This window comes from Marmota monax, unplaced genomic scaffold, assembly GCF_021218885.2.
Source record: "Marmota monax isolate L192 unplaced genomic scaffold, Marmota_monax_Labrador192_F-V1.1 WCK01_AAM20220418_F8-fsc00008, whole genome shotgun sequence".
Lineage (NCBI taxonomy): Eukaryota > Metazoa > Chordata > Mammalia > Rodentia > Sciuridae > Marmota > Marmota monax.
Window position 1 is genome coordinate 2,325,502 of NW_026694432.1, and position 13,591 is coordinate 2,339,092.

A 13,591-nucleotide genomic window follows, 5' to 3' on the forward strand; every position below is an offset into this window, starting at 1 on the left:
AGCATGTGTTTAAGATGCATCTATGTTGCAATATATATCAAAATTTCACTCATTTGTATGAGGACTACTGTGTGTATATACCATATTTTGTTTGACCATTCATGCATTGATATACTCTTCTCTTTATTTCCAGTGATCCTGCAAAAACCTCATAAATTTTCATCCCTTGGCAGTTTCTGATTGTATAATTTATTTTCTCTATATTGCCAGAATAATGTTACTAAATCAAATAAGATGCTACTTGTATATATTCCTTCTCTGTACCCTCCCTGACACTGTCCCATTCTTGCTACACCATGTCACCCAGTTTATGGTGGCATTCAGTGTCTTCAGTATCACTTCTTCCTCATCCCCAGGCTTGCCTGCTTTATACTGCCCTGTTCCCTATGCACCTGCCTCACCAACTACCTCACTGACCTCCCAATGTCATGCTCTTTTGCTTACTTGTTTTGCTTCATACATTTTTGTTTTGTAGTGCTTTTGTGGGGGTGGAGTTAAATTTTGAAATTCATGATAAATGTCTTTTCCCATGAAGTCTTCCCCAATCCCCCCAGTTAATTCTTTGCTCTTTTCTTTATTTTCCCAAAATGTTTTTGTTCCTTCCTTTAATTTCACTCTTTATTGCAATTCTCTGCAATTATCTTGCTTACTTGCCTACCTTTTTATATGACCTATGTTTGAGCTGTAGATTTATTTTTAATATTTATTCAATAAGTCTAGTCAAGAGCAGCATTCCACAAGAAATCTGCATAAATAGGGGCAAGGCTGAATGTGGCATCAGAAGTCTGAATTCAAGGACCAATTTGGCCATTAAGTGGCAGGACTAGGACACAGCTCTTCATCTCTGTGAGTTTGTTTCTCCATTTGTAAATGACTTGCCATCCTAGAGTGGTGTTGAGGACTAATGAGATGATGGATGTGGAGACATCTTTATACAGTAATTGTGAGGCTGTTTTTAAATACCAGTTTTATTAGTCTTCTATAGGGAGTTTTCACCTTTGTGAATTATTCCTTTAAGAAGAAATCACAAATAATGAGAATGTAATATTGAAGCAAATGATTCATTTGAGTTATCTTCATATTGTTCAGTTTGTATAAGTGGTTGGAAACTGCAGGGATGCAGTGTCTAGTTGGGGAAAGAACTTTTCAGTTGTTCCTGTGGTTCAGTGATGGGCACTCTGTCTTGGGAGGTCGTCAGTTCCCCATCATAGGCAGTGTGCAAGCATAGGGCCAACTAACCTGCCTGCCAGAGGCTGATGAGAAAGTTTTGACTGGGGCCAAGGAGGAAATGAGGGCTGCACCAGCCTGCTTCTGGGGTTGTTCTCATATTGAACATTTGTATTTCTAAAATTTACATACAAACATACTGAGAGATGGACCAAAGCTTTTTTATTCTCTTCAGGAGATAAGGTATAAAGGTTGGTTTCTTCTTAAACTTTTTTAAATGAAATCTGTAGATGCAATATGAGATCACAGTAAAAAGCCTGACATTTCTACTTTGTGAATCAGTGCTAAAGCTGAGATTTGATTTTGAAATATGAAAGTAAACTGTAACTGCCTCAATTTAAGTCTCTAGGATTTATATTTATATATAACCTTTAAAATTCTTCCAACTTTTCACCCTGGAGGGGAAAAAAGAGAAATTATAGTCATCTTACTTACAGCTAGAATTCTAGAGAGACACTCGTTTTAGGTTAATGGAAAACTGACATTGCTTTTGCCTGAGCTTCCAGCAGTTTCCACCCGCCTCTGACTGATGCGAGCTCTCACACCCAGGGACATAGTTGTAAGTCTCATGTGTTAAATTGAGTACTTTTGTGATCCAAACTCAATTGCAAATCACTTTAAAATACATTTCTTCGTGGTATTTTAAAAACACTATTTGTTTTTAAACACTGTCCTTTCACAGTCCAAAGCTGCTTCTTAATGTTATTATTGCTCATGGCAAACCCATTTCAATTCTCAGAAAATGACTTTTCAGTGTTTTCTATTTGTGTTGTTGCCACTCAAGCTGGCATGTCAACCTACCCACCCACTCACTGCCCCAAGAAGACAAATGTGGAGTTGAATTCAAAGCATATGATGTCAATGTTAGAAGGGTCAAAACTCTGCATCCCACCCCTTTATTAAGGTTGAAGAAACTGAGGTATGGGAAGGGGTTACAAAGCATGTAGTAGCAAAATTAAGAATTCAAATTAGAATACAAGTCTTTGGTTCCTGCCTCATGCAGGGTCGTGAACTGGGGTGGGGACCCTGAAAGGTTGAAAAGAGGTGATATAACTCTGTGGTGACTGCCAACTGGTCCAATGGAAAGGCAGTTCCTTTCAAGTGGCTTGGTAAGGTAACTGGCATCATCCTGCAATCAAGTCACTGCCCTCACCACCACAGAGGGCCAAGGACTGCTGAAGTGCACATTGAACAGGCCTTATCCCTGAGCAGGTAGATACTGAGACATCAGCCTGAGAACAGCACCCCGATGGAAGGAGAGAGAGCGTGTTAAAGGTGGCAGTGTTGGAAAAGGGCCATGGGAGCACCAGAGTCAATGAGGCTGATGTGCTGCATTGGAGATTGGGGCAACTGAGGCACAAATGGGTGACATTGCCTCCAGATGCTCCTCAAATCCCTCTAAAGGCATTCTAATGTGGAGACCCAGGGCTTGGAACTCCAAAGCAGAAGAGGATGCCTTGTTTTTCCTTTACTTTGTGTTGTCCTTCAGGTCAGGTGTGGATGAGACTGGCCTCTCTACAAAAGGTGAGACACTTGCCTACCTCCTCTAGGAGTGATAGGAATTTAATGGGACCTCAGACCCGGGAGGGCCTTGTAACTCTAGTCTATAGAGATACTGTTCATCATTTATTCTTGGTTATGGTTAGGAATTAAAAGAGTCAAAATATTATGGAGTAAAGTTAACATTTATGAATCCACTCATTCACTGGACATTTCCTGAGCACTTCCTAAATGCCCTCACATCATGCAGTCCCTGGGTGAACACACTGACTCCCTAGGAAGAGCACCAGTCCATGGCACGGAGAAAAATATAACACGAACACGAGACTTACTATGGTGGAAAGAAATAGAGGGGAGCCTGTGAGACTCAGAGGAAGGACACAAAGCAAACTGGATAGCTGGGAGACCTCAGGAAAGGTCTGTTGGAAGAATGATTCCTGTCCTAGGAGATAGATGGCGTGGGGTAGGAGGTCAGGCGTGAATGTTCCAGGGAAAAGGAGCTACATGAAAAATGATGTTGGATAGGTGAAGGAAGGCTGGACAAGAACTGGGAAGCCCCTCTAAATAGTGAGAACATAATAGACACATTTATGAAGATAAAAATTGTTGCAAGAGTTGTATGCCATGGTAGGCCAAACCCAGGCCTGGTGATGAATAAGTGCTTCAAATGTCTGCTCTCTCCAGCCTCTCCAATGTCACACCTGGCTCGCATGCCACCTGTGAAACACCTTTCATCTTGAAAGGCCTGGGCAATTGTTGCTGACTCTCTGTATGACCTTAAGAAGTCCCATTCCTCCCAGAAGGCTTCAGTTTTCCCTTTCCATGAAATGTGGGGTTTTATTAGCTGGATAGGATGGATTGGAAAAGGAAAACTAGGAAAAAATGTAAAAGTCCAGGGGTGCTGAAATGAGCAGGGAAGAGATGATAAGGTTTAGCTGGCGCCAGCTTACCTTCCAGTCCCTGCACCAGCCACTCCCCACTCATTGATCCCATCATTCAATTCCCAAAGCTCTAAACACACCACACTGGAGACCAAGCCTTCCACACCTGCATCTTTGAGGGATGCTTCATATCTATACCATAACATGTGGCTTCTCTTAGGATGTAACTTTTGAGCTGAAATGTGAGGCACTAGTAGGAATTAACCAGGCACAGGGACAGCTGTCCTTCCTTCAGTTCTGTGCATTCAACAGCGTGCCTGTGGATCTGTGAGTCAGATGAGGTGGGTCTGGAGTCCAGCAGAGGCTCTGCATAATAAAGGAGGAGAACCAGAAACAGAAGGAGGGGGAGACATGAGAGAATTGCAGGGACAGGGACAGAGAGGACTGAGAACCCTCCTGCAGCAGGAGATTGGAGAAGAGGTGGAGGAGATCTCTGAGGAATCCTAGGGGGCTGCTAAGGAATGTTTAAAATTGGATGGTCCACGTTCAATTTTAGATTGTGCTTTTGTGGTCTATAGACCTTCCCCACGCAAACCTTCAGTATAAGCTGTTGTCCACAAATGACTTGCTTGAATGGTTTTGGGGGAAATCAGGGAAAAGCTGAGTTCTCAGGGTCAGTGAGGAACAGCGATCAGATATCTGAGAAGAAACCTCATGTCTCATAAGAGGTCCAAAGGTTGGGAGCCAAAATTTGGAGGCAGTAATTACAAGAGGTAGTCACAGACTTGGCTATGTCTGCACCTCGGAGACACAGGATTGTATTTGTATCTGGCATGATCAGAGATTGGTGTGCAGTGATGATCAAAGGCAGCACTGAAGAGGATCAGAGGAGAGTGGCGCAGCCCCTGCACGGGGGGAAGGTGGGTTCTTCTCATCTGGATACTGTCAGTGGCAGGGGCAGCAATCTCATTCTCGCCATCTGACACTCGGTTGTTTGGGTTCCTCTTTAAGTAGATGCCTCCCAACCTGTTGACTCCCCAAGTCTCTGCCTAGCCAGTGACAGCACAAAACCCACCAGACCTTGGAGGATTTATTAGGTCCATAAGCATTTATTGGCACCTGTTATTCTGGGTACAAAGTCACTTTGGGCATAGCCATTGGCCCCTGTCCTTGGAGTGCACCATCAAGGAGGGAGACATCACCAATCAGTGTGACCAGTTCCCAGATAGAAGCAGGTCCAGGGGTTGTGACAGTAGGAGGGCAATCTTGACTGGGGTGTTAGGGCAGTTTCCTGGAGAAGGGGCACTTAAGCAAGTCAGGTATTTTCCAGGCTAGACAGGCAAAGGGAGAGGGACAGAGGCTCACAGATGGTGGCTTCCGGGCTGTGTGCTGCCCCTGTGGGCTACCTCGAGATGCAGAGCAGCATCTCTTGATTCTCCTTGCTTTCAATACATCACCTGCCTCCAACTGGACTTTAAGTTCTCTGAAGCAGCCATGGAAACTGTGCAGGGTTAGGTTTGAGTGTAGGAGTGAGACGAATTGTGATAATGCCAAGACGGGTCCCTTCTCCAAGAGCTCCCTGTTCCAGAGCCATCTGTCGTCATGTTTAAATTCCACCCTCACCCCTCACTCCTTTGGATCTGACGGCCACAACTGTGGAGCCACCAATGGAAATATAAAGCCCTTCTCAGTAGACTCAGGTTTCAAATAGATTACCAGGGGTTGAGAATAGACAGAGACATAGGGGCTCTAGACGGGGAAAAGAAAAAAGTACGGTGAAGGGACACTTGACTTTTTGCAAATTTGTTGCTAGTACACCACTTGTATTTTCCACTTTTCTAACCTCAAGACTCACAGAAGATTCCAGAGTAGACTCAACAAGAGGGTGGAAATGTTGATTTTGAGGTAGGAATGTAAGACGGTGTAATGGAAAGAGAGCAAGAGTCCAGAAATGCCCTGAATCCTATCTGGCCCTGGGCAAACCCAGTGTTCTCTCTGGGCCTCTGTTTCCCACTTGCCAAGTATGGTTGGATTAGATGCTCTTCAGGGGTTCCTGTGGCTTCAGCTCTATGGCCTCCAGTTTGACAGCAGGTGAGAGGAGAGCCTGTCTCTGTGTTGAATCTGTCTTGGCCAAAGCCAGGTCTGTGAAGTTATGCAAAATAACCCCAGAGGAAGATGTTGATGGACAGTAGGAGGATGGCGTTGATGTTGCAGACGCTTCTCCACAATGGCTCCTCCTCAATGCTGGTCAGTTTCTGCTCTAGTGCAGCCTTGTCTGCTGGGCTCAGAGCTTGCTCAGGGACCCTGGAGAGCCCACAGAACCAGCTCCAGAGCAGCTTTCCCCAGGACCTGTGTGGGGCTGGGAGAAGAAGGCCAGAGGGGAAGGGGAGCAGGGTGGAGGGAGGCAAGCAAATGATGAGAGTGGGGGTGGGAGATGGTGAGAAGCTGAAGGAGTGGGTGGGTGCCCTAAAAGTGGGGAGGGGCCCTTTGTGCAAACCACAGGCTATGCTGAGTTGGGATCTCAGCTGAGCTCTGGCCTTGGCCACAACATCCATTCATGATGTTGAAGCATCTTTTTGCAGGGGGGTGGTGTGTTAAGGTGGGGAAACAACACAGTTCACCCCGAATCAGAGTGTGAGTCCAGAATGAGGTCAGAGGAAGAACATAATCTTCTAAAGGAAGGAGGAAGCATTTGAGCCAGACAGACTGCCGCCCCTGCTGTGAGGAAAGACAGACACAGGCACTGCACTGGAGGCCAGGAACTCTTGGCTCCAGGGCCAGCTCAGCCTCAGCAGATTGTGAGGCCTATACAGTCCACTCCAGTCCTCTGAGCTGCTGGTACTTTCTCCCCCAAATGCCTCAGTGACATATGCCCCGTTCTTGTAAGAGTAGTTTTGGGCATGGAATGAAAATGGAGATTTGGCAGCACTTAAAAAGTTACTAGAGCTGGTTAGGGAGAAGAGGCTCTGGGGAATATAATGTTGGAAATGCACAAGGCCCCCCTCCAGTGTGCAGAGGGCCCACTCAGAGACTAAAACTAGCACAGTTTATTTTTTAAAAAATCTAAGTTTAAAAGAAACAAAGAAAGTAAATTTTTTGAAAGTATACCACATAAAAGTAATATAAAAAGGCTTTCATGGAGATGGCAAAGAACACTGGGAATGAGCACTTCATTATCCAATGGCTTTGGGATGGGGTACTTGGAGAGTTTATCGTAACCACAGAGTGTCAGAGACACCAGGGGCCTGGATGCCATCTGGCCTGTCTCCTTCATTGTATAAAGGTGAAAAAGTGCTCAGGAAAGGGAAGAGACCTGTTTAAGGTCGCACAGCTGCAGAGCTACACTAAGAACAAGATGAATTCAACATTTTGATGGTGCTGGGCTTTTTACCAGTTGGCCCATATTCTCTCTCTTTGATTTTCTCTGTGGTCCCTGAGGTAGATGAAACACAGGGTTTCGTGTGTGAATTCACAGACCCAAAAAGTCCACTTCATCTAAGTAGTTACTAAACAGTGTGCAAAAATCAACCTGGGATGTATATACTTCTTTTAGATCAACTCACTGCCCTTTAAATTTCTATTTTCAACTCAAAATGATGCTGCCTGGCCTACACCTGCCCGTGGGCCTTTCTGCGGGGGCTGCTTCCTCCTGATTACTGATGTTTGTTTCTCTCCCAGGGAGTAGACTGCACACATTGCACAGCAGCAGGACCTTCCCTGCCCTTTCTCTCTTCCCCAGTGGCCTGTGTGGAGGCGCATGGGTTTCTCTCCTTGGATGTTGTGGCTGACTCAGAGCCTTCTCTTCCTCCTGTTGGAGTGGCCATCCACAGGGCATAGGCATTCATTCCTGTCTGCTCTCCAGAGATGCTCTGCCCTGGGCCTGGAGGCCATCCAGGGAGTGTGAGGGTCTGGTCTGCCTGGTCTGGGTTTTAGCTGCAGGTAGTACAGGCTGCCTCCTCCTTGCTCTCTCTGGGAGATGTTTTATGGCTTCTTCACCTTCCCTTCTCCTCCTCCTCCTGGGAGCTGCTGCACCTATGCAGGGCTCCTCCTTGCAGAAGGGTCTTCCCATACCAGAAGCCTTTTAGGGGAGAGGACCTAGTCCTTTCAATGATGTGGGGAGGTGATTTTGAGACCCCAACATCTGGTGCATTGGCCACAAACTTGAAAAAGAGACAAGGAATTGCATTTTGCCAAGCAAAATACACCTGAAGTATTTGGGTCAACCACTAAGACCAAGAAGTTTGGCTTTGATCTTTGGTGGTTCTTTCTGAAGTGAGTCCATGTGTGTTTTGACGGTGGAGGTTTGTAAAGGATTATCTGGCTTTATAGACAGCTTTTTATAGTGGGCCGTTGACGTTTAACTGCTGCGGCTTGGGCAAGAAGCTTTGAACCTTAACCTTGGTGGGGATCTAGAGCTTTTGATTAATTCTGGGAAAGTGGGTATTTCTCCAGATTGAAGGCCTCAAGAAACATAGGAGCTTGCTTGGGCCTCAGGGACAGCACAAGGCCCTCTGAACCTGACAAAAGCCCAAGAACCAGTAGCAGAGCACTGCCAACCAAATGATGCTTTGGTAATCTTGTCTATGCTTTTAAACTTGCCAGAATTATGGGAAATTGGACACCCCTGAGGCTGGTATAGAGCTAAGACATTGTCTGAGGCCTGACAGAACCATGAAAATCCAATGGAAAGCAGCTGCCAAGGAACCCCAACGCCATCCAGGCACTGGGATGTCCTCTGAGTGAGGCAGGAGATAAACTTAGGACTTAAATTTCATTGAATTTTTAATTCATAAGAACAAGATAGATTGCTTTTTGGATGTTACCTTGCAGACTGATATAACTTTTTGGATTTTAAAATCTTCCTTGGGAATATTATAGTTGAGGAATCTCAATAATGTCCTTCTATCATAAGAATGTCTTAATATTATTTAATCTCACCACAGGAAGGAGGAAGCTGCAATTTGTCTAAGACAGTTGCATTTTGTCTTACAACAATTGAAATTAATGTACTATTCTATATTCTAGCACACTTCAGGACCTCTGGGAGGCACAGTTTATAAGCCCATTTCAAGGAGACCCTGACCCCCCCAGGAGGGGATTGTTCTGGGGCAACTCATGCAGACAGACACAACTATTTGGGCATGTGGCTGCTCTCCTCCTACCAGGGACAGTCATCCTTCATGTGACTGTAGGTTGAAGTGCTAAACCCAGTGGGAAATAAATAAGTGGTGGTGGGGACAGGAAGGGTTTCTTTGCCCTGGCTGACATTCCCTTCCTCGTGGAGAGAACTCAGTAGATGTAGAACTCTTTTTGATTTTCTGCCATATATTTCTTCAACCAGGGAGGTGAAAGGACCTTCCTGTTGGCAGATTTGGGAAGGATAAGAGGGCACACTTGGTTGTACAACTCTCCTTTACAGGGTGGGCTGGGCTATTTGATTAGGTCTGCTTGGTGACCAGAGAGCACCTCGGTCTAATGCTGGAGTTCAATTCAGGGAGCACACCTCCCCGTGGATATAAAACAAATCTTGCCATGTACACTATGTCAGTAATGAGGGCAATGGTTTGGTCCCATCTATCTTACTAATCTGACTTCTTTCTCAAATAGTTTAATGGTCACAAAGGAAGGGAAGAAGATGATATTTATTGGGCTCCCTCAGAGACCCCATCCCCAGTGACCCCAACGTGGGGCCTTGGAGGCCCATGACATGGCATCTGTCCCCATTGTTCCTCTGTGAAGCACATCCCTAGCATGCCCTCAGCCTACCTCCAACCTGCTCCAATTCCTCCATCAGGTCCCCTGCTGCTCCGCCTCCTGCAGGACACTCCCCAGGTGCCCCCTCTGCCAGCCCTGGTGCGCTCTCCTCATTCTCACAGGCCTCCTTCTCCAGCTCAGGGCGGGTGCAATTCCTTGTCCACCAGGTCAGACGAACAAGCTGGAGGGAAAGGATATGCCATCAGGAGTCAGTGCCTTTGGAGGGAAGTCCAGCTGCAGAGAAAGAGGCCCCATTCATGGGAGGCCCTCAGAGGAACAAGGCCAGGACTGAGGGTCAGGAGCCTGGTTTAGCCCTGGCTGCCCCTTTAGATCTAAGCACAGACCTCCAGCAGGTCTGTGCTGGGTGCAGGCAGACAGACCAGAATCAGACATGGACCTGGCCTCATGGAACTCACAGACTGAGAGAAACCAGGCTGGACAGGGAGGCAGGAGCCTGATTACAAAAGGCTTCAAAGGTCAGGCTGAGGAGTTGATATTTAATAAACAGCAGCCTCAGCTCCTTGTAGGGCATGTGAAAGTTCTGAGATTTTTAAAGATCTCTTGGAGTAAATTGAAGGGGTCCAACCTAGAAGCTGTTCCAAAAGTGAAACAAGAAATCTTGTTTTCCTGTGGTATTGGATAGGAGGGAGCGGTCCTAAGGGATGTTAGGGAGGTAAATTCTTCAGGATGTGGTGACCTATTGAAGGAGTCAGATGAGGGAGAGAGGGGGGAGCTGCCTTGGGCCTGTGGGTTCCTGCCTTGGATGATCAAATGGGTCTTATTCCTCCTCAGGGATAAAGGACACAGGACAGGATCAAATTTTCATGCTGGTGAGAGATGTGGGGGGGAGAGAGAGAAAGGGGGAGTGCACACATAAATATGAAGCTGAGCTTGAAGAATATGTAGAACTTCCAGGAGGAGAAGTTCAGTGAGGAGAAAAAACCCTTATGTCCCCTGGATGGCCCTGGTGGTGTTCCTTTTTCTCCCTCTTCAGTGGCCCAGCAGACATGCACAGCAGGTTATCTGGCTGACACCAGTGGTGTTGGACCCCTACGTTCAGAACCACCTCCTTTCCAACCAGGCTCTTCCCCTGTGGGGAGCTCTGTTTGCTTGTTGATCCATTTATTCCTGCTGAGCTCCCAGCTTCCTCCTTCCCTTGCCCATCCAGCTGCACCAGGCCCCCAGGTGCCTCTCTATGGGATCATGGGAGCCTGGGCAGCTTCTTTGTCCACATCTCATAATAAACCTTACTTACACTGTGTGTCACTAGGAGCATGTAAATGAAGACACTTTATGTCACCAGGAACCAGTTGAGTGTGGGGGTTTGAACCTTGGGAGAAGGGTTTTGGCTTGGAGATAGAGAACTGAAATGTAGAAAGTGGTTGATTTCATAACCCAGGGATATCACTGAGTGAAAATTCTATTGTAGGCCACAAATGGGTTCCTAAGGAAAAATAATGGTTATGGGCAGAAAGAAAAGCCCATGAAGAAGTACAAAAGTGATCAGAAGGGAGGGGATAAAAAAAAAGAAGAAAAACCAGGAGGAAAGAGAGGGAGGGAGAAATACCTGTAGGATCCAGGAGAGATTCTCAATGGGGAAGGACTTGAGCATGAAGAGCACAAAGGCAAACAAAGGAGAAGACTCAGTGACAGGTGGCTTCTGGAGGGAGCTCAGGAGGAGTCCATCTCTAAGGCTCATCTGTGAGATCCCACTTGTTTGTAAGGCTCATAGGAACCAACAGTGTGAAGTTGCCATGCAAACTCTAAAGCACCATACCGGCCTGGCGTATGGTGGCACATGCCTGTAATCTTAGTGACTCAGGGACTGAGGCAGGAGAATCTCAAGTTTTAGGCCAGCTTCAGTAACTTAGGTCCTGAGAAACTTAGCAAGACCCTCAAAATAAAATTTAAAACTGACCTATGTAGTAGTGCAGGGGTAGACCACTCCTGGATTCAATTCCCCGTACCACACACAAAAAAATCAGTGAATCACCTTACAGGTGATTGTGTCAGTTGTGATTTCCACCCAGTATCTCAGGTACCAAATTCTGGCATGGGCTCTGTCATTAGTTGAAAATTCATATGTTAAAGTCTGAACCCGTATTTCATAATATGACCACTGCTAACATAATTTATTAGTTTTTCATTGCTATGGTAAGTACCTAAAAAAAAAAGACAGTTTGGAGGAGGAAAGATTTATCTGGGCTCATTGTTTCAGAGGTTTCAATCCTTACTTGGCTGGATCCATGATACAACATCATGGCAGAAGTGTATAATGGAGGAAAGTGCTCAGCTCACGGCAGCCAGAAAGGAGAGAGGGACAGCAGGTGGGGGGAGGAGCCAGGGATAAGATATTGGCCCCAAGGCATGGTCTCAAGGACCTACTTCCTCCAACCATGCCTCACCTGCCTACTGTTTTCACCACCTCCAATCAGCTGTCACTGGACTGATACCCTGGTGAGGTCAGAGCCCTCATGATCCAATCACTTCCCACAAGCCCCACCTCTGAATACTGCTGCATCGGGGACCGAGCCTTCAACACATTATCTTTTCGGAAACACTTCAGATCCCAACCATAAAAACTGCACTTGGAGGTAGGGGCTTTAAAGAGGCAATTAAAGTAAAATGAGGTAATATGTGACTGGTGTTCTTAAACAAGGAGGAGGAAAAGTCACAGACAGTCTCAGGGATGACCATGTGAAGAAGGAAAAAGACCATCATCTACAAGCCATGAAGGGATTGCAAAAGAAACCAACTCTGCTGTCATCTTGGTCTCAGATTTCCCCTACAGAACCCTAGGAAAAATTCTGTTGTGTAAGCTACCCAGTCTGTGGTATTGGGGACAATAGCCTTAGCAAACTAGTACAGACTCTAGGGGGAAAAGGCCCCAAAGACTGGTCATCCAGGTTCCAGGACTGGCACATCAGTCAGCTTGGAAGAATTGAGGATTTTGAGTTGAGTTCTTAATTGGAAAGTTCTCTCTGTTCTCATGTACTTGTTTGTTGACCATTCAAAAAATTTCTACTCCTTTCAGTCCAACTCACAGTGACGGTGTCAGTGCACCCTGCCCTGATCCTGGTGGAGGCTGTCTCCCCTTCTGTGTATGGATCCTCCCATGGAGTCTGGTCCTTCTGTGCTTTGTCTTTATATAGTAGCAGTTTGTGGGCTTTTCTTTATGCCCATAACCATTAATCTCTATAACCCCAGCACAGTGCCTGGCACATAGAGTGTACTCACTGAGTAATTTTTGAATCGGACGAGTTACTTTTCTCTTGGAAATTCACAACCCTATGAGTTCCCCGCTCCCAAGGACATCTATATGACAGCAGGGGAGACCATAACCTAACAAGGTGAAAATTAGGACATTCCAGGTGATAGGGAAGCATTTCTGGGGGGCTCAGTATAAGCACAACACTTACCTTTTCCTCAGGGATGGGGGTTGTACAGAGGCTGATGGTGACAATAACAATGGCAGTGAGTCCACAGAGAAGAAGGGCAAAGTACAGGTAGTGGAAGTCCTTCAGCACGGCTGGCCTCCTGTCCACCTCACCACAGCCTGGGGCTGGATATGAGAACTCCAGGATCATGCGCAGAAGCCCCATTCCCAGGCCAAACATGAGGCCCCAGAAGGCTCCCTGTGGAGAGAGGGCAAGAGAGGGGGACCTCGGAACCTAAAAGCTGCTGTGTTTCTAAATCTCTCTCCCACTGGCTTGTTAGAGTGTTGGGCAAGTCCATTTTAGCAAGTTCCCCATTAATGCTGAGACTTTGTCCTGACTTAAAAGGCAGGCAGAGCAGTGTACGGAACAGGCTAGGGCCTTCAAAGCTGGACTACGATGTCAACTGGGGCTCCATGTTGAATGGCTCTGAACCAACGCCTCTACCTTGCTGGCTTGGAGTGTTCCTCTGTGCTCTATGAAAAGAGAAATTGGTAGGTTCTAAGTAATAGATGGCCAGTCATCAAATAGAATAGGATGCGCTTTTGTAATAGGCCAGGAACACTAGTATCCCCTTCCCAACTGACAATATGATAAATCAGAAATCAGAAGAGAGATTTCCTCCCTCCTTTTCTCTCTTTTTTTTTTTCCAAGAAAAACTCTGGTACCACTCATTTATTATAATTCCATTTGTCCCTAACCTGTACCTGTTCCAAGTATGAAAGAGTCAGATGATGTATGTTTTTAAAATGAGACATTAATCCTGACTTGAAAACTCTGGAATGAACAGACACA

General features: G+C 46.1%; 1 protein-coding gene across 2 annotated transcripts in view; it reads right to left on the bottom strand.

The window, feature by feature from the left end:
• Positions 1 to 2,109: 2,109 nt before the first annotated feature.
• Positions 2,110 to 13,591, bottom strand: part of Slc5a9 (solute carrier family 5 member 9) — a 29,756-nt gene continuing 18,274 nt past the window's right edge. For both annotated transcript variants that reach the window (XM_046469315.2, XM_058570766.1), the window contains exons 13-15: positions 12,782 to 12,997; positions 9,375 to 9,543; positions 2,110 to 5,967 (exon numbers count right to left, since the gene is read on the bottom strand). In XM_046469315.2, coding sequence (XP_046325271.1) covers positions 5,759 to 5,967; positions 9,375 to 9,543; positions 12,782 to 12,997 — 594 coding nt within the window. In that variant the 3' untranslated portion in view covers positions 2,110 to 5,758. The remainder of the gene's footprint in view (positions 5,968 to 9,374; positions 9,544 to 12,781; positions 12,998 to 13,591) is intronic.